This window comes from Dipodomys spectabilis, unplaced genomic scaffold (genome assembly GCF_019054845.1).
Source record: "Dipodomys spectabilis isolate Male_0828 unplaced genomic scaffold, ASM1905484v1 ptg000187l, whole genome shotgun sequence".
NCBI lineage: Eukaryota > Metazoa > Chordata > Mammalia > Rodentia > Heteromyidae > Dipodomys > Dipodomys spectabilis.
The window spans coordinates 10022097-10042155 of record NW_024870864.1 but is presented as its reverse complement, the minus strand read 5'-3'; the positions used below and the strand labels follow the sequence as shown (position 1 = coordinate 10042155).

At 42.4% G+C, this 20059-nt stretch overlaps 1 protein-coding gene across 2 annotated transcripts in view; it reads left to right on the top strand.

The window, feature by feature from the left end:
* Positions 1-20059, top strand: part of Tgfbrap1 (transforming growth factor beta receptor associated protein 1) — a 64354-nt gene that overhangs the window by 20611 nt on the left and 23684 nt on the right. For both annotated transcript variants that reach the window (XM_042695518.1, XM_042695517.1), the window contains exons 2-4: positions 6492-7193; positions 11930-12124; positions 13245-13399. In XM_042695518.1, coding sequence (XP_042551452.1) covers positions 6506-7193; positions 11930-12124; positions 13245-13399 — 1038 coding nt within the window. In that variant the 5' untranslated portion in view covers positions 6492-6505. The remainder of the gene's footprint in view (positions 1-6491; positions 7194-11929; positions 12125-13244; positions 13400-20059) is intronic.

The following is a 20059-nucleotide window of genomic DNA, read 5'->3' as shown; positions in this document are numbered from 1 at the left end:
AGATGAAGGAGGAAGGCCAGACAGGTCTGCTGAGTTATGAGCACCTTGAGCTTTTCTGATGATGATTCAGTGGAGTATTCTGGTCCAGGAGCAGGACAATCTGAGCAGGTCTGTGGTCCCTTGGGGTCATACTTGTTCAGTGTATAGACCTGATCTCTCTCCTCATTTGAGGTAATACTGGAGAAACATGACCATACTTCAGCTAAAACTTAACAGTTAAGTCTGTCTACCTGAAAGATAAAGTTAAAAATTGCTTAATATCTATGAAAGGACACATGTAACCCATGTAAGATAGAGCAAACAATAATAAAAGCCATGCTCAGCTTAAGAAACCTAGCATTATTGCTGCCTGAGAAGGCTAGTGTTGGGTATGTCACAGGCCTGTGCCCCCTGGATTTGTCTTGGTTGTACCTAGGAGGCTTCTGTAAGATTCATCCCCAAAGGAGCTGTTGTTAACTCTCTGGTGAGGAAGCCTGGGTCATCACAGTTCCTACAAGGTCTTACCCAGATGGAAGCTAACCCTACTAGTGTAGTTTTCATTGCACCTGTTCTCTGTGATTGCTGGAAGTTATCAGGCCTCAAATATGTTCTTAGCTCCGTGAGTATAACATGAAATCTCTTCTGGTTATAATTTATACTCCAGGTGATTCATCTGGATAAATGTCTTGTATTTGCTGGATAATTACCTTTCTTTTTCATGGAAAACCCTGGTCTTGTAGTTTGCCTAGGCTATTAAGTTTCTTTACCAAGGGAATCTCCATGTAGTCCAGATGTCAGATCTTTAGTCAGGTCAGTGTCTTCTCCCCCAGCTCCCTTCCCCCTTTTATCTTCATCTCTTCCTCTTTATGGTGTTTTTTTTCCCCCCTCTACCATGGATGGGACCTAGGGCTTCCTACATGCTAGGCAAGTCAGTGCTCTACCACTGAGCCACACCCCAACCCTCTCCTCACCCCATGTCTTTTGAAGAATAAAAGTGTTTCATTTCACTATGGATCAGTTTATTTCTTAGGGTTTGCTACTTTAAAATCTTATTTTAGAAAATTTCCCCTACTCTAAGATCATGGGCTTATTGTTCCATTGTTCTCTTGTAAACATTTTAAAGTTATGCATTCTATATTTGAGAATGTTAAGGATCTGAAATCATTTTCACATGTGCTCAATCACAGGAATCCATTTTCTCTTCTCCATAGCTAGGGGTAGGTGTTCTGCATACTGCTTTTTGGATATGTATGTGCATGGTGTCAGCCTATGATGCACAGTCACCATTGTTGTGTTTTAAGTTTTGTTTATGTACAGGTTTCATCTTGATTTCCAGCTGTGTCATCTTCCAGGAGCCTTATTCTAGCCCACCATTATCTTGTACTGGGAATGGAATCCAGGATCTTGCTTGTACTAATCAAGTTCTACTGAACTAAATCTCAGCTCCTGTCATACAAATTTTAGAATCTGTGTTTTTGAGTTCTAAGCACAAAGATCCATACTGGTTAGAATTTGTACTGGAATGGCATTTTTCTCTGGGTCTCTCAAGACAAATTTTTCATTGTAAAGCAAGTTTGCCTACAATGAAATGCATACAACTTAAGTCTATAAGTGAATGAATTTTGACAGATTATACACTTGTCTAACCAGTAACTCAAACAAGCTATAGACTATTTCTGTCATTCAGAAAGTGGAAGTTTCCTTTGTCCCTTTCCACCCTATTCTTAGTCACCCCATTCTTTTCAAAGTAAGTGCTTCTGATTTCTAGCGACATAGCTTAGTGTTGCCTATCTTTGAACCTTGTGCTTGGCAGCACACAGTGTAAATATGGTTTCTTTCATTCAGTGATTTTTGAGTTATCCCTTTTTTTTTTTCTTTCGTTTTCCTTCTTCCAAGAACCACGGGCTTTTCCAGGCACCCCTAGTATTCTCCCAGTAGTCCTATCTTTTTGTCTTTATCCATTAGTTTATTCCTTTGCATGTCACAACTAAATGCATAAAAATAGATACAACTTGACTGCTTTGTGTTTTTTAGGCAATTATGAAGAAGCTTGCTGAGTATATGTTGTATGAACCTTTTTTGGGCTATAGAAGCACATCCAAGAGATGTAGTATCAGAGGAAGAAGTTAACAGATCGATGCATGTTTAACTTTGTAAAAACCTGCCAAACAAATCTCCAAAGCAGCAGTACCATTCATCAAAATCAGAGATTGCTTCCTTGACATTTGGTCTTAGTAAATGTGAAGTCTTATCTTATTATGCCTTAAAATAAATGTTTCTGGTGACTAATGAACATCTTGTTACTCTTTTTGGTCATTCATTGTCATTGTCTGTGAAGTGCTTCTTGGAGTCTTTTGCTCTTATAAAACATAAATTTGTCTTATTATTGGCTTATAGTCTGTAAATATTCTGCATATGAGTCAATTGTCAGATGTATGCATTGCAAATTTTTCTCCCAATCTGGGGCTTGACCTAACTGTTACTATGTCTTTGTTTTTGTGCTGATTCTGAGGCCTGAACTCAGGGCCTGGGTGCTGTCCCTTAGCTAAAATTAGCTCAAGGCTGGCACTCTACCACTTGAGGAACAGCTTCACTTCCAGCTTTTTGCTGGCTAATTGGAGATTAAGAGTCCTGTGGACTTTCCTGCCCAGGTTGGCTTTGAACTGTGATCCTCAGATTCCAGTCTCTTGAGTAATAAGGATTACAGGTGTGAGCCACTAATGCCTGCCATTGTTTGTTTTTGAGACAAGATAGCCTTGAACTCCTGAAATCAAGCAATCCTCTTGTCTCAGACTCACAAGTAGCTAAGACTACAGATGTATAAACCCAAATTGTAATTATCTACTCTCTAGTTTATAGTGATTCCTGAAATCTATGAGTGTAGATCTATAGTTTTCTTCATTTTCAAGATTGTTTTAGGAATTCCTTTGATGTCCTTTGACAATTTAAGACCGGTTTGTTGATTTCTGCAGAAAAGCCTGTGGAGAGTGTTTTTAGGTCTTCCTTGATGTCCAACAATGAAATATTGTTTTATCCATATGGATATTGTACATCATTGATAACTATTTTTGTGTGTGTACTGGTCTTGGAGCTTGAAACTCCAGGCCTGGGCGCTGTCTGATCTTTTTTGCTCAAGGCTAGTGCTCTACCAATTGAGCCACAGCTCCACTTTTGGCTTTTTTTGGTTTGTTAAGAGTCTCATAGGGCTGGGAAGGTAGCTCAGTGGTAGAGTGCTTGCCTTGCATGTATGAGGCCATGGGTTCGATTCCTCAGCATCACATAAGCAGAAAAAGGTGGAAGTGGTGCTGTGGCTCAAGTGGTAGAGTGCTAGCCTTGAGCTGAAGAACTGAGGGACAGTGCCCAGACCCAGAGTTCAGACCCCACAACCGACAAAAAAAAAAAAAAAAAAAAGAGTCTCATAGACTTTCCTGCTTGGGCTGGCTTTGATCTGTAATCTTCACATTTCAGCCTCCTCATAGCTAGGTTTGTAAACATGAGCTACCAGCACCCAGCTTCTTTTTATATCTTATGTTTATCTTATGGTTTTAGTACTTTTTAAGATTAAAAATTCTAATTATTTTTATATATACAAGTGCAGATTGCTTTGATATATTTGTATTTTTAATACTTTTAGGCTCTTATTCTAATAGCTGATTCATGGTCCTTCTTATAAACTATCATCTGTGAGTAGTTATAATTTTGACTCTGTTTTCAGGGTTTTTTTTTCCTTGTGCTTGAATTCAGGACTTCAACACTCTGACTTGGATTTTGTCTCAAGGCTGGCACTCTACCACTTGAGTCATAACCTCCACTTCCAGATTTTTGCTGGTTATTATAAATAAGAATCTTATGGTTTTAACTGGTCTGGCTTGCTTCAAAATGTGATCCTCAAGCCAGGCGCTGGTGGCTCATGCCTGTAATCCTAGCTACTCAGGAGACTGAGATCTGAGGACCAGGGTTCAAAGCCAGCCGAGGCAGGAAAGTCTATGAGACTCATCTCCAATTAACCACCAGAAAACTGGAAGTGGCGCTATGGCTCAAGTGGTAGAGCACTAGCCTTGAGCTGAAGAGCTGAGAGACAGCACCCAGGCCTAGAGTTCAGGCCCTACAACTGCAAAAAAACAAAAACAAAAAAACTAAAATGTGATCCTCGGATCTTAGCCTTTTGAGTAGCTGGGATTACAAGCATAAGCCACCACTGCCTGTTTTCAGTTTTTAAAAACTATTCTGGGGGCGGGGGGCGCTTGTGTGTGAGTATGCATGTGTGTGCACACGTGTGTATGTGTTGACAGACTTTCACTGTGTTGAGTACAGATATTTTGCTAGAGCTACCATAACAAAATACCACAGTCTGGCTGCCTTAAACAGAACCATCCTCTTACAGTTTCAGAGTATAGACATCTGGATATGGCAGGCAGGGTTGTGAGGGAGAGTCTGTTTTCTCTCACAGAACTTCTGGAAGTATCCATAGATTATGGCTTGTAAATCCTGGTCTTCTCCCATATCTTTGTCTGTTTCTTCTTTGTGTATGTCTGCATCTCACTTCCCCTATTGTGAGCACAGCAGTTGTACTGACACTCACCAGCCTGACCTCATCTGAACTTGATCTTCTATCAAGATCCTGATTACACCCAAGGTCACAGTCACAGATTCTGGGGGCTTCAGCATATTTTGGTTGGAACTTAATTTAGCCAGTTATACCTGGTAACTGTAAATATTTATTTATTTATACTTTTTTTTGCAGTACTGGAGATTGAACCCAGGGCCTCAAAAATTGTTCTTCAATTTGAGCCAAACATCCTCTAGCCCTTTTTGGTTTGTACTTTGTTGAGATTGAATCTCCCTGTTTGAACTGACCTTAGACTTTGATCTTCCTGCTTCTATCTTCTGAATAGCTGAGATTACAGGCATATACCACTATACCCAGCTCCTGTAACAATAGACAATAATAGACATTTTTGTCTTATTTTAAAGGAAATAAGTTTGAAATTTTGCTCTTACAGGTTTTATCTGTTTGCTTTAGAAGGATAACATGATACCTGTATTTGTTGTGAATGATTGTTGAATTCGATTTAATACTTTTCCACATCTATTGAAATATGATTTTCTTTTTTAATTTGTAAATGTGGCAAATTAAACCAACAGATTTCCTTACCTTATAGGAGTATTGCATCCCAGTGTACCGTATTATATACTTTTAGTATATACTGGTTGATTCAGGATAATAGACACCAGGGCTTCAAGATGCCCATGAACAAGCTGTAAGCAGCATTGGCCTCTCCTCACTTTGTCCTCGTTGATAAGGGTCACTAATCCCTTTCTTGAGGGCTTCACCATCAGGACCTGCCCCACTGAACACATGAAAGGGGAGCAGTGAGTAAAACTCATGGAAAGTTGGGGAGCCGTGGAAGGGAGATGACAATGACCCAAACATTCAGACCACAGGACCTCAGGCCTGGGATGCCCTCTGTCTGAGGATTTGTTGTTTCAGGGAAGGGATCTGGATTCTCACTTATGTGTAGCTTCTGTTACTCGTATGGATGGAAAATGGGGTTTTAAAATGTTTGGGGTTCTAAAATGTTTGAGGTGATACACACCAGTGTGATTCCTTTCTTTCCCTATGTCTGAACCTTTCTTGAAAATTGATGAGTTGTTCTAGCCTTCACAGGAATGATTCAAAGGATTAAGGAATTTAATCTGTCAGGAGACAATCTTGTTCCATCTCTGGACTGCTTGAGCAATGGAAGAGAGGCAAACATCCTTGTAATTCATGGTCCTCTCTGTGAAATAGACATGATTGTGTTCTCTGTGATTCCTGCCCTCACAGGTGTGGGATTTGCTTTGGGAAGGTCCTTTCCTGCTTAGAGAGGCCAAGACAAGCTGTCTTGGGATTCTTCTGTCTCTGACTTTGTGAGATGTGATAGGAGAGAGTAGTGATGACCCGTGGGTCATCAGTGGTGAAATGCCAGGGATGTGCTTACAAATCTTGGAGCAGCTCACTGTGCCACTTGGAAGATGTTTGGAAGAACGGCTTTGCTGTTTTACAGCACATTGCTGTGGGAGGCAGATGTGCCCCCAAGGTGCCTTCCCGGACTTACTGGGAGGAACATGGGAATCCTGCATGTGCTTTCTGCCTCCGTGTTTCTGGCAGTTGTGTCATGCCATTCTGTCAATCATAGAAAGTAAGAGGGAAAGATGGGCACTATTTCTACTCTTTCTGTCTTGTTGTCTGTGGATGAACACAGGTCTCCTGCCTGTAGACATTTCTCCCAGGAGCAATGGAGGAAGTTTCCTCTAGTGTTCAGCTTTGTCGGGAGTTAGTGGGATATACCACTAGGCTGTGTGTGCATATCCTGTGTGCTACCCAGAGTCCCCCGTTAGCTAGTAGTGCAGATCATAGGAAGATCTCATTCAGATTTCTTTTTGTAGCTGAAATGCTAAACAGGGACTGAGACCTGATGTTTCTGTGCATTCCTCATTCCTCCGGGATTCAGTTTCTCCCTCTTCCACAGACCACCCTGTCGGCATGATGAGCATCAAGGCCTTCACTTTGGTCTCTGCTGTGGAGCAGGAGCTGCTGGCAGGCGACAAGGAACGCATCCACATCGAGTGCGTGGAATGCTGCGGCAGGAACCTCTACATCGGCACCGCTGACTGCTTCATTTACCACTTCCTGCTGGAGGAGAAGACACTGCCCACCGGCACATCCTCATTCACTGCCACCAAACAGTTGCACAGGCACCTGGGCTTCAAGAAGCCCGTGAATGAGCTGCGAGCAGCCTCAGCCCTTAACAGGCTGCTGGTGCTGTGCGACAACTCCATAACCCTGGTCAATATGCTGAACCTGGAGCCTGTCCCCTCCGGGGCTCGCATCAAAGGAGCGGTGACATTTGCTCTGAATGAGAACCCTGTGAGTGGGGACCCATTCTGTGTGGAAGTGTGCATCATCTCAGTGAAACGTAGGACCATCCAGATGTTTCTGGTGTACGAGGACCGCGTTCAGATCGTCAAGGAAGTGTCCACCCCAGAGCAGCCCCTGGCTGTGGCTGTAGATGGCTACTTTCTGTGCCTGGCCCTGACCACACAGTACATCATCCTGAACTATAGCACGGGCCTCTCCCAGGACCTGTTTCCCTACTGCAGTGAGGAGAAGCCACCTATTGTCAAGAGGATAGGCAGACAGGAGTTCCTGCTGGCTGGCCCCGGAGGCCTGGGTGAGGAGGGATGGGAGCTCTGCCTGCTGCCCTGGGGTTGGGGGGTGCAGAATATCTCCAACTGCATTCTGCAGTGGAAGCAAGCAGTCAACTGTGAAAAGTTACTAGTTGTGTGTGTTGCCTAGCGACAAGTTCTAAGAAACCCATTGTGAGGCTGTATAAGTGTTGGGTAGTCCCGGAGTACTTATGTCAGCTATGATACCAGTAAGTAGCATAGCACACTTGTAGAAGGAGCTGACCACAGTCAGATTTGAAATCTACTGAGGACTGAAACATCCTTTCGAGTTCAAGCCTTGTTGGGTTGTGTGGTGAGACTGTGGCAGGACCACATGTGGTTGGCCAATGTCTCATGACTAGTGAGTGCTGCAGCTCCACCAGTGCATGTGAATTCAGTAGAACAGAAACAGACTAGGCACAGACAGGTGTATTTTTTTTTGCCAAAGTGGAGAGGAAATTTAGGTAAATAACTGTAAGAATAAACATTTACAAGCCTGTTTCCTAAGATTTTTTTTCCCCCTCTTTCTGCCAGTATTCTGGGGCTTGAACTCAGGGTATCACATTCTTGCTTAGGTTTTTCACTTTTGACTGGAGTTCTATCAATTGAGTCATACCTCCACTTCCAGCTTTATTCTGGTTAATTGGAGATAAGAGTCTTACAGACTTCGGCCTAGGCTGGCTTTAAACCTTAGTCCTCAGAACTCAGCCTCCTGAGTAGCTAGAATTATAACCATGAGTGATGGTCACCCAGTCTCTTGATGGCTTTGCTAGGCAGGTGCTCTACTACCAAGTCAAAGCTCCATTTGTCAGGGTCAGAATACATAATTGTTATTTTGACTGCAAGTCTTGCTTTTTTCATTAAGATGTTGTCTCATGAACTTTTTGTCCGATGTATGATTCTTCCAATCTCAGCCTTTCATTTCAGCCTCCCGACTTATCTAGAGTGACAGGCACATGACATCATGGCTAGCTTTTACTGTTGTAATGAGGTCCCAAGAACTTTTTGATCTGACTGGTTTGGAACCTTGTTCATTCTGAGTAGCTAGGATTACAGGTATGAGCCACCATGCCCAGCTTAGATTTTTACTTTTTGAAAAAATTATTTGCTCTGACCACGCTTTCCTTCAAAAGAGTGCAGATTTTTTATTATGTTTTTTTTATGGAAAGCTATATAAACTTACATAGTACAGAGAATAGTTTTTGTTTGTGTTTTTAGGTCCGGTTGTGGGCCTGAACTCTGGGCCTGGGCGCTGTCCCTCAGCTCTTCAGCTCAAGGCTAGTGCTCTACCATTTGAGCCACAGTGCCACTTCTGGCTTTTTTCCTTTTTGCTTATGTGGTGCTGGGGAATTGAACCCAGGTCCTCATGCATGCAAGGCAAGCCCTCTACCACTGAGCCACCTTCCCAGCGCAGTACAGAGAATAGTATAATAAACCTGAGATAGCCACCACCCTCCTTCAGTCACTGTCAGTTCTTTACACATCTGTCTGCTGTACTCCCCCTGCTTGATGTTGAAGCAGACCCCAGACATCCTAGCATTTCATCTGTGGACAAGGTATATAGTTCAAAGAATCAGATACCCATGCAGGAAAGGAAAACCATAATACTAATTCTAACTTAAAAAATGATAGTAGTTCCTTGTTATCTAATGTACAAGGCATGTTGCGTTTATTCTATTTTATCATGGATAATAGATGTACATAATACACATGTACACTTATGTTTAAGTATTTGTGTTTTTCCCATATATTTGTAGCAGTTCCAACCAAAGCCTTATGTAGCCATTGGTTCATAGATCTGATGTTAATTTTCTTGTTCTTTAGGTTCCTCCTCTCCCTCTTTATTTTCCCTTAATTTTTAGCTGACGAAATTGGATGGTTTTTCAGACTCTGGCTTTTGATGGTTTGGCCCCTAGTATTGTTCAATGAGCTTCTCTAGGCCCTGTGATCTCTGTGGGGGATTTTGCAATGGGTAATTAGGAGATTTTCTTTGCTTGCTTTGTGGGGAGCCAAGACAACTGTACTTCTGTCAGGGGTTACCCAAGGCCTTTTCAGATCCCTTCATGCTGAGGGAAGCTATTGATGGTCATGGCCTAGACCCATTGGGTCTGCCAATGGGCAACATTGTGTTTCTGTGGGTTCCTCCTTTGTGTATTCTTGAGAATGCTTCAGTTAAGCAAACTTTCTCCTCTTTGATTATTTGGTTATCCCCAAGTCCTTTGTTATAAAAAGGCAGCATGAGGCTATCACTTCTGTCTTCTACAATTGTCTGTTTAATAGCCTCATTGGGAACTGTTTAGTGCTGGAGGTGTGCTGTTTCCATCAGTGCCTGAGGACTTATTCAGGTGGACTCCTGAGCCCATTGACTGTCTAGAAATCCTATAGCTCCCTGGCTCTCTGGTGTGTGCTGTTCTTTTCATGTACTTGATACCCTAGATCTAGTTCCAGCCATTCCTCCCAGGAGCTTGCTGTTACAGCCTGGGTTCTGGGTGCCAGGGTGCTGGTTTCCAGGCATTTTGGAAGTCAGTGCCAAGAAGTCCATACTTTGAAGATAACTCCATCCTAACATCATGTGGAGAGGACCCATCTGCATCCTGGTGTCTCCTTTCAGCCACACACATCAAAAATCCCACTTCCTTCTACCCTGTAAGCATTGCTTTGATTGACCCCACAGTGCGTGGATCAGAACTGCAGTGCCAGCCTGCTGTCCCCACAATGTAATTACCGGGAAAAGGCTGATTGGTGCTGGTGCCTTTTGTCCTTAGGACATTAGCAATCAAGAGTTGCTGTGTTTCAAGTCACTTGGACTAGTTCCCTTCTGTGTGGTTTTGCCAACAACTGGAGCTGCAGTTACATTGATTCCCTTCACTTTACCTTCAGATTTCAGGAAATTAGTTCTGTTTATTTGTTCATTACATAAAACAGATTTCTAAAGTAGGTAGATATAGCAAGGACTACTCAAAAGAAGATGAATGTATGTTCTGCCCACCTGCTTTCTCCTTCTCTCACTCATGACCTGTATTTTGTGGGTTTATCTTTCATTTTTAAAGAAAGCTTATAAACAGTATGTCAATATATCTTCCTCTTTCTTAGCTAAATGGTAGCTTCACTTTGGCGCTGTGTGTGTGTGTGTGTGTGTGTGTGTGTGTGTGTGTGCGCGCGCGCGCGCGCGCGCGCATGCGTGCACATGCACACTGGGCTTGATCTCAGGGGCCTAGGTAAGGCTAGTTCTCTAGCACTGAAGTCACAGCTCCACTTCCAGCTTTTTTGGTGTTTAATTAGGGACTTTTCTGTCTCACCAAACTGCAATTTTCAAATCGCAGCCTCCAGTGTAGCTAGGATTATGGTATGAGCCACTGGTGCCAGGCCCAAAGCTGCTTTAAAAAGTTTATATAATATAATCTTAACATTTCAATTTTTTAAATATTTCAATTTTTAAAGTTATTATTATTATTATTATTGGTTTTCCTGTTGTCAGGGTTGACTTCAGGGCGTCACTTAGTTGGCATTCTACCACTTGAACCTCCAGTCAAGCTTTGTGCTAGCTAGCTGGAAATGGAGACTTGCAGTCTGTTATACCCAGACTAGCTTCAAACCATGAGCCTCTTGATCCCAACCTCCTGAGTAGCTAAGATGACAGTAGTCAGCCACCAGAGCCCTTCTCAGTTCCTTCTGGACTGGTACCATTAGGAATAGTTCCTCATCCTCTAAATTCACCTCTGTTTTCTTACTTTACAGTCTCATTTCTTACATAAAGTATGGATTTTATATGGCTTCCTAGTCATCTCACAAAGTATTGAAAAGGCCATCTTTTCCTCACTTATTTAGATGGCTTTATTCCTTGATGCTAGTGGATCTGTGTCTGGATTTATTATTTTTAATCCATCTATCTTCCTGCCTAGACATGTCCTATTAGCCTCAGCTATGAGGCTTCCTTGTAAAACCATGTTCATTGTTTGCATTGTAAAACTCCTTCATTATGGTAGGTTATACAACTATTCCATAGTAAAGGAATATACCCAGTTATATGCAAAGTTAAACCTTTACTCAGTGTATGGCCAGTTCCCGAAAGAACACTTGGTGGAGTGCTGAGCACATAGTAAGTGTGTGGGAGAATATGGGAGGGACAAGGAACTGGAACACAGGGCTAGCCAGCTGAAAGAAAGCATCACATATGGTTGAAAGTGGCTTCCCTCCCTCTCCCCCCCATGAGGATGTGTACTTTAAATGCATGTTGGCTAAGAGGAAACATTTTAAACCTTGTTATTTTTGAAGCAGATATGACGTTCTAGGTAAGGTAGTTATCTTTGCCAAAGTCCAATAGGGTTATTTGTACCTGAGTGTATTCCTTCATTCTTTCCTTTTCCTTTTTTTCCTTCTGTGTCTTTCTCTGTCTCTGTGCTGTACTTAGGTTTAAACTCAGGGCCTTGGTGCTGTCCTTTACCTTTTTCACTCAAGGTTGGAGCTCTACCACTTGAGCACCTGTCCACTTCTGACTTTTTGGTGGTTATTTGGAGATGAGTCTCACAGACTTTCTTGCCTGGGATGGCTTTGAATCATGTCCCTCACATTTAGCCTCTTGAGTAGCTAGAATTGCAGGCATGAGCAATAGATGCCTGGATTTATTGATTTTCTTGAAATATAAGCAGGGGAGGAGGTATTCTGCACTCAGATGTATCTTTAGGAAGAAGTTAGTGTTATTTGAATATTTGCTAACGCTTTTGTCCTGATTTTTTTTTAGGCATGTTTGCAACGGTGGCTGGGATCTCTCAGCGGGCCCCCGTGCACTGGTCGGAGAATGTGGTAGGGGCAGCCATCTGCTTCCCATATGTCATTGCGCTTGATGCTGAGTTCATCACAGTCCATAGCATGTTGGATCAACAGCAAAAACAGACCCTGCCCTTTAAGGAGGGCCATATCCTGCAGGACTTTGAAGGTACCTGTTGACATAGACATGTTAATGAAATCTACATATTAAACCTTTTTTTTGATACATCTGCAGTAAATGATGTTAAGGACCCATTTGGAATGGCTTCATGCTGAGCATGGAAGATCCACAAATGAATGATTCTTAACACAGTCCCTGTGTCTCAGCAGCTGCAGCAACTGTAGGGTTACAGGGAGACTGACACTCGAATGCACTGTTACAATGGCTTATATCTCAACAGACATGGAATAAGGCTCCTAAGAGAGCAGAGGAGGATGCACTTCCTGGAGGTAGCAGGAAGGGCCTCATGAGAGAGATGGTACTTGAGCCAAACTCAGGTTGTGTAAGAGTCAGGCAAGCAGTGTGATGTGAAGACCTGTCTGGTAGAAAGGTGTGTGTGAACAAGCACCAATATGAGCTTCCAGCCCCCCAGCAGCAGAGTAGGGCCACAGTGCTTGGTGTGTACAGAGGGGAATCAAGGAATGACACCTTTGCCGATGAGCTTGTTTGCTTCCTGTGAACAGTTAATACTTAGCTGAAAGTTTCAAATTTAATTTGAAAGCTCAATAGCAGGAGTTAGTCTTGCATTGTAGTCTTGACCCTTCCACAGGCCACCTGAGGCTTTCACAGGTACAGAGGTGACGATGCTGGCCATGAGCCAGGTGATCTGGTAGGATGGTAGAGAAATGAGAAAGAAAATAGCAAGACTTGGAACTATTTGGGGTGGGGGGAAGGAGAGCATGAAATATTTCATCATTCAGAATATTGAAATAAAGCTTAGTGTATGTAAACTAATTTGGAAGGAAAGGAAAAGAATTTCTAACAAATTTTGTATGAGGCTAGCTTTGAAACTTGTGCGGAGTCTGTGTTGCATATCTCCTACACTGAGTTTAAATTTACTAGTACTTATTTAAAAAATGCTAAGGAAATGTAATTCTAAGAGTGTTTCTTTTCCTGACAAGTTTATAGGAGAAAAGGAGGCATTAACTTACAGTTTCTGCAGGAATTCTATTGGCAAAACTGGAGAAATTGATAAGCAAGCCAGATAATGATCCAGACTGAGGAAAGCTGCATGAGTTCTTGCAAGCAGTGCTTTTTTCCTTTCCAGTAATATTACATTTCTTCCCAGGAAGAGTGATTGTTGCCACAAGTAAAGGAGTTTATATCTTGGTCCCATTGCCTCTGGAAAAACAAATACAGGATCTGCTAGCAAGCCACAGAGTGGAGGAGGCTTTGGTTTTAGCGAAAGGAGCCCGGAGGAACATTCCAAAAGAAAAATTTCAGGTTGGTAATTGACTAGTCCCAGGAAAGCATGCCATTTACAAAACATCTGGAATTAAGTCACATATATTGACTTTATTCGACATTAGACTCTACACAGTCTATACATGGCTTTCTATGATTTCTTTCTTTCAACATATCTGTGGTTTAGAGGCAAGGAAACAGGTTGCAGAGCAGCTAAATAGCTCCATTAAGGTTGCACAGCAATGGCAGATAGGTCAGGTTTCAACTTTGAATGTGATTCTGGTCCTTGTTAGGCTAAATGCATTTCTCCTCCCTCCCTCCCTCCCTCCCTCCTTCCCTCCCTCCCTCCCTCCTTCCTTCCTTCCTTCCTTCCTTCCTTCCTTCCTTCCTTCCTTCCTTCTTCTTTTTCCTCCTCCTCCTCCTCCTCCCCCTCCTCCTCTTCTTCCTCCTCCTTCTCCCCCTCCTTCTTGTCTTCATCATTGTTGTTGTCCTGGGGCTTGAACTCAGGGCCTGGGCACTGTCCCTGAGCCTCTTTTGCTCAATGCTAATAGTCTACCACTTGAGCCACAGAGCCACTTCTGGCTTTTTCTGTATATGTGGTACTGAGGAATCAAATACAGGACTTCATGCATACTAGGCAAACACTCTACCACTAAGTCACATTCCCAGCCCAAGCTGAATGTATTTCTAATCAACATTCTTCTGAGTAGAATCAATGATGTAGTTCTTATAAATGGAAGAATGAAGTTGGGTTAATTGGTCTTTGATTTCAGAATTTGTATTTGTTTGGATGGGGTTCAGTTAAAATTTTGAGCTCTGTCATTTGTAAGAAGTACTTTGCCCATTACATTGACAAAGTCCTTAGATTTCAGGAACCCAGCTGATTGATTGCCTTAGGAATCCTCAGTCTTCTGCTAGGATTATAGGCATACAGCAGCATGCTCAGTGGGGAGAAAAAAATTTTTTTGGTGAGACTTTGGATTTGAAATCAGTACATTGTATACATTAAGGTGGTATTCTACTATATTAGCCATGCCTCCACCCCTCTTTTGCTTTTAATTATTTTTCAGATAGGGTCTTGCATTTTTTTCCCAGTTTGATCTCAGATCAAAACCTTCCTGCTTATGTATGGCCTCCTGTATCTCTGGTATGATAGATGTGCACCTTGAAATCCAGCTTGTTGGTTTGGGATGGCCTTAAAATATGACCCTCCCAATTTCCCTCTACTGGGTAGCTGGCATTCCAGACATGAGCCACTACTCATACCAGCCCTAGGAGAAAATATGCATAAGAAACTACCTTTAAAAGTGTGATTGGTAAGTCAGGCACCAGCGACTCATACCTGTAATCCTAGCTACTCAGGAAGCTGAGATCTGAGGATTGTGGTTTGAAACCAGCCCAGGCAGGAAAGTCCATGAGATTCTTATCTCCAGCAGAAAACTAGAAGTGGACCTATGGCAAAGTAGTAGAGCAAAAAAGAACTCAGGGACAGCACCCAGGCCCTGAGTTCAAGCCCCAAGACCAGCAACAACAAAAAGAGTAATTGGTGTTTTAAATATAACTGATAGAAATCAAACTTTGCAGAAATTGCTACTCACTCAGATGTTGGCACATTTAGGTTACTCTACCTATTATTTGAGACTAATTAAACATAATCTTGATGTGTGCATGCACTTCATATGACTTACTACTTGGTCATTAAAAGTTCTCAGAATAAAGTTAGTTCTGGGAATACTGTTGGACAGAAGATATGTTTAGGCCTCAGTTGCAAAGGAAAGGGCAGATTTTGACATTGAATTTTATATCTAGCAGGGCAGGTTTTAACAAAGAAGGTGTGTCGCTTGTTGCTAGGGTTGGACAGAAGGTATTTTATCTGTTTGTCAACACTGATGAAGTTTTCCTGTGTTCTTTACTGTTGCCGAAGAAAACTGATCTGAGCATCCAGCAGGGGGCAGCAGAAGCAAAAAGAAGAGTGACTGTCAGTGCAGGGCCAGATTTTGTGCAGGGCACTTACAGAGGTTCACTTGCACTTAGGGCAGTAGTGGCAGCCTTACCCTGCTTGGGGGGCAGACACAGGGTCGGAGTCAGATCTCCTGCACTGTTTGCATCTGGCTAATGTTCTTTTGTAAAGAGGGGTTGTGTTCAGTGCCCCCTCACCATGTAGGTCCTTCAAGGGCCATGATGTACATGGGGAGACACCACCCTTCATTACACACCCGAGAACACACACACACACACACACACACACACACACACACACACACACACACATCACGTGCGCTGCACTCTAAGTCTGTAACATTTTCTTATATAGAGGCTTTCAGTATTCTATCTGATTTTTGCTTTTTCCTCCTCTACTCTTTTTTCCAAGAGTAGATGCACAGATAGTACTTGAAGCAACGAGCCCCTTTTCTGTCCCATCTACTAGCTCTGTGTTGTTTCTTTTTCCTTCTTGCTGCTTGCTGCTTTCTCCCTGTTTTGCTCTACACTCATACCTGGGCTATAGAGACACTTCTTCACAAGTCTATTCAGGTCAGTCTTTAGTCTCAGTTCTGTTGTTATGAAGGCATTTAGAACCTTCTTCTGTTTTCCCTGAGTTGTTTTGACAGCCGCCTCTGTGCTCCTGCAGCTCATCCTGTGTGCTGCTGTGGGATGACCTTTCTCCCGCATGCATCCCGCATGACACTGCTGTGGGATTGATCTGTCTCTGCATGTGTGTCTGCAGCTCGTCCTGCATACTACTGTGTAATGATTGTCTTCCCCACACACCAGATTCTTTGATTAACATACCTCAGGCCCATTGGTGCCCATGGGAAGTTCATATCCTGGTAGGATTTATAGCTTGGTCCAGCTACTTCTCTGGCCTAGTATTCTCTCATGGACGTGTGCCTAACCTGCCTCAGGAGGTGACACCAAGGAAAATAGCTGCGGACCTGCCCTGTGTCAGGCACTCTGTGTGACACTGGAAAACTTTGTTTTTTCTCCTCAGAAGAACTTAGTACTAACCAGTACCACTTTCCTTATTTTTATTTTTATTTTTCCAGTTCCAGGGTTTGAACTTGCTCTCACTGAGCTTGCTTGCTCAGCAGTTGAGCTAGGCCTCTGTCTGGCATTTTAATTGGAGATGGAGTCTCATAGACTTTTCTATCCAGGCTGGCTTCAAACCTCAATCCTCTGGGATTTTAGCTTCTGTAGAAATCACCTTGAAGACCCTTTGGGTTACATATAAAATTCATGACTCACCTACCTTTGAGAAACTTTCTACAGTGCACCATTATAAAGCACTGTAGTAAAAAAACCAAAAAGCATAGTCAGGCACCAGTGGTTCATTCCTATAATCTAGCTACTCAGGAGGTTGAGATTTGAGGATCGTGGTTCAAAGCCAGCCCCAGCAGTAAAGTCCATGAGACTCTTATTTCCAAATAATCACCAGAAAACTGCAAGTGGCACTGTGGCTCAAGTGGTAGACCACTCCACTTGAGTTGAAGAGCCCCACCACCACAATATAATACAATAATAATCATCTGAATTTCCCAGTAGCAACTTCGATGCCTAGATTTGGGCTTTGCTTTCTTTTTTTTATTTTCTGTTTTGCACTGTCCAGGGGTGGCATTGAGCGTCTATGTGGTTCTCCTTCCACTTTCCACTGCTGTCCTTGTACAATTGCCAGCTTCTTAGCAGTTTCCAGGAGGGCGTGGGGACTCTGACTTTCCCTATCTCAGTCTTTTGTTGCTCTCTCTGCTTCCCTACCCCAAGTGTGGGGCACCTCCCAGGCCCTGTCACTGGCGCTGGCTTGTCCCTCCTGGCTCCTGTTTTCGGATTTGTAGGGCTGCCTTGTTGAGTATTTGGTTATGTATTTGTAGGCTTTTGGCATGCTGTTTTCCTTTTGTGACTGGCTTGTGACTCCACATGATGTCTTCAGGATTCATCCATGTTGTGATATATGTCAGAATCTCTTTTCTGAAGAAGGATATTTTATGGACACAATACCATATTTTGCTTATCCAGGTCACCTGTGATAGGCATTTGAGTTGCTTCTCCCTTTTGTTTATGACCAATAATGCTGTGAACTAATTACTCCCTTTTTCTATAGGAAGGGAATAAAAATTGGAAAAAACTACACCACCACTTCTTATCTGTTAGTATGGGAAGGGTCATATTGTGGCATTTCCACACGTGTATACAATGTAATCTAATTAATTTTCTTTCCTCTATCACTCTCCCTTTCCCTCCTAATACAGTTTCAGTTTATTTATTGTCCTTCCTTTCTTCCCTCCTTCCTTTCTTCATTTGCCCTTTCCCTCCCCCCTCCCTTTCTCTCTCTCTCTCTCTCTCTCTCTCTCTCCCGCTCTTTCTCTCTTTCTCTCTCCCTCATTCCCTCCTTCCCTCCCTCCCTCCCTTGTGCTAGTCCTGGTACCTGGGCTTGTGTGCTGTCCCTGAGGTTTTTGCTCAAGGCTAACACTCTACCACTTCAGCCATAACTCCATTTCCTCATTGTTTATTTGCATACATGCAGGCAATCTATTTTAGCCATATTCATCTTCTTTTACTCTCATTAATCCAACTTCCTCCTAATGTATCTACCCCCAACACAGCCAGGTTTTCTTTCCCTTCCTCCCAACCCCTTATTAATAAACAGCTTTAATTGAGGTCTGTATACTGTTTTCCTCTGTACTTGTAATTTATTACAAAAAGTTATTCACTTTTTCTTTTCCCTTTTTACTCCTAAGTAGTTCCTTAATTGAACTTATGTTCTGTGTTTATACATGTATAGTTATGTATACAAGACATATATCTATGTTTGTGTCTATGAATATGTATTATGTGTTTAGGTCTCTGAGCAAAAACAGGGTATCTTGTTTTGCTTGTTTTTTTTTTCCTATTAGCTTTTTCTCAACTCAATATGATGATCTCCAGTAGCATCCATTTTCCTAAAAATGACATGATTTTACTTTTCTTTATTTCTGTGTAATATTCCAGTTTGTGTGTATATGTGTATATGTTAGATCTATTTTATTCATCATTATTGGGTACCTTATCTAATTACATCATTTGGCTATTGTAAAGTGCTGCAAGAAACATAGGTATGCAGGTATATTTCTTATATCTGCATTTTATACTTCTTTGGGTTTATGTCCAAAAGTTGTATGCCTTGGTCATAAGTAGTCTATTTTTAGTTTTCTGGGGAACCCTCCATATTGATTTCCATAGTAGTTATATGAGCAGTGAATGAAGGTTCCTTTTCCCTAAATCCTCCAGCATTTGTTGTTTCTTTTCTTGCTGACTGCCATTCTGACAGAGATGAAAAGGAGTCTTAGTGTGGTTTTGATTTGCAATTCCTTTATGGCATGTTGAACATTTCTTCATGGGGCTATTAGCCATTTATATTTTCTTCTTCTCATTCAGTTCAAGTTGCTATAGCAAAATATCAGAAACTGGGGGTCAGTTAAACAACAAGAATTTACTTCTGACTATTCTGGAGGCTGGAAATCCAAATGAAGGTCCAGTAGGCTTGGTTTCTGGTGAGGCTCCTAGTTTATAGCTGTGTAGATGGGAAGCAAGCTGTCCAGGGACTTTTAGAAGCATATGGATCCTATTCATGAGGGCTTTATCCTTACTGTCAAAGGTAACTTACTGTAAACAAGTCCAAAAGCAAAAGTATTTGTAATTTACAGCAGAGAAAGAAGGCAAATTTCTCTAGGATGTGAAGAACTTTCTTAGAATACTGAAGTGAAAGATGAGTAGACCAACAGAGAACTAGAATGAAATTGTTTGTCTAATAGACATGAAAGAATGCTTTGATTCACTCATGTGCACATTAAAAATTCACCCATATATTTTTTATTTATCAGATAATGAGAGAGCAAGAGTTTGATGTATGAGTTTGAATAGAGTGTGGGGAAAATGAGTTTTTGTACGTAACTTGTAAGAATGTAAATTGAACCGTTTCTGTGTGGGTGGGAAAGTTGAGAATATCTATGTTGTGGTTTGGATATGATTCTAGCATTCACCCATGGTAACACCCAGCCACAGCAAAACACACCGAAACCATTTATTACTGTAATTTCTCCATCATCTCTGAGCAGAACTTTTGTCTTTAAAATGAGCATGTGGGGTTCCCTAGCAGCAAACCAGGCAGTCAGTCCTTCAGACACCCTGCGTATAGGGCAGAGGTGAGGCCAGTGTTATGGGTACGAAGATTCATGATGTGTTCAAGGATTGTATAGCTAATGAAACCCACATTTGCAGGGGAGGAATTCATGATGAGAGGGCAGCTGAAACGCAGGCACTCTGTTGGGAGGTGGCAAGAGCTTGAGTGGTGGCGACAGAATCTATGAGAACAGAGCAAAGAGACATGTGCAGAAGCTGTCTCAGATCAGGCTTGGGTAGAACTCAGACATGGTAGCTTGGCACTGAGACTGGAGGTTGGATTGGTACCACAAGCAAGTCTCTGAGGTGTGTTTGGCTGTTGCTGGGTGTTATCAGAACAGGGGTCCTGTGGTTGAGGACTGCATGGTCTTGGGTGGGTCAGATTCAGGTGGACTGGCACATTTATAGCAGGAACTTTAGTCAGCTATATGCATAGCACAGATGTCACCAGGAAATAGGACGTTTCGAAGTATGGCACCTGCCCAGCCTCGGCTGAGAAAGTCTAGATATCTGTATCTCTTCAGTGGTTATGTGAGCCCAGCCTTGTGT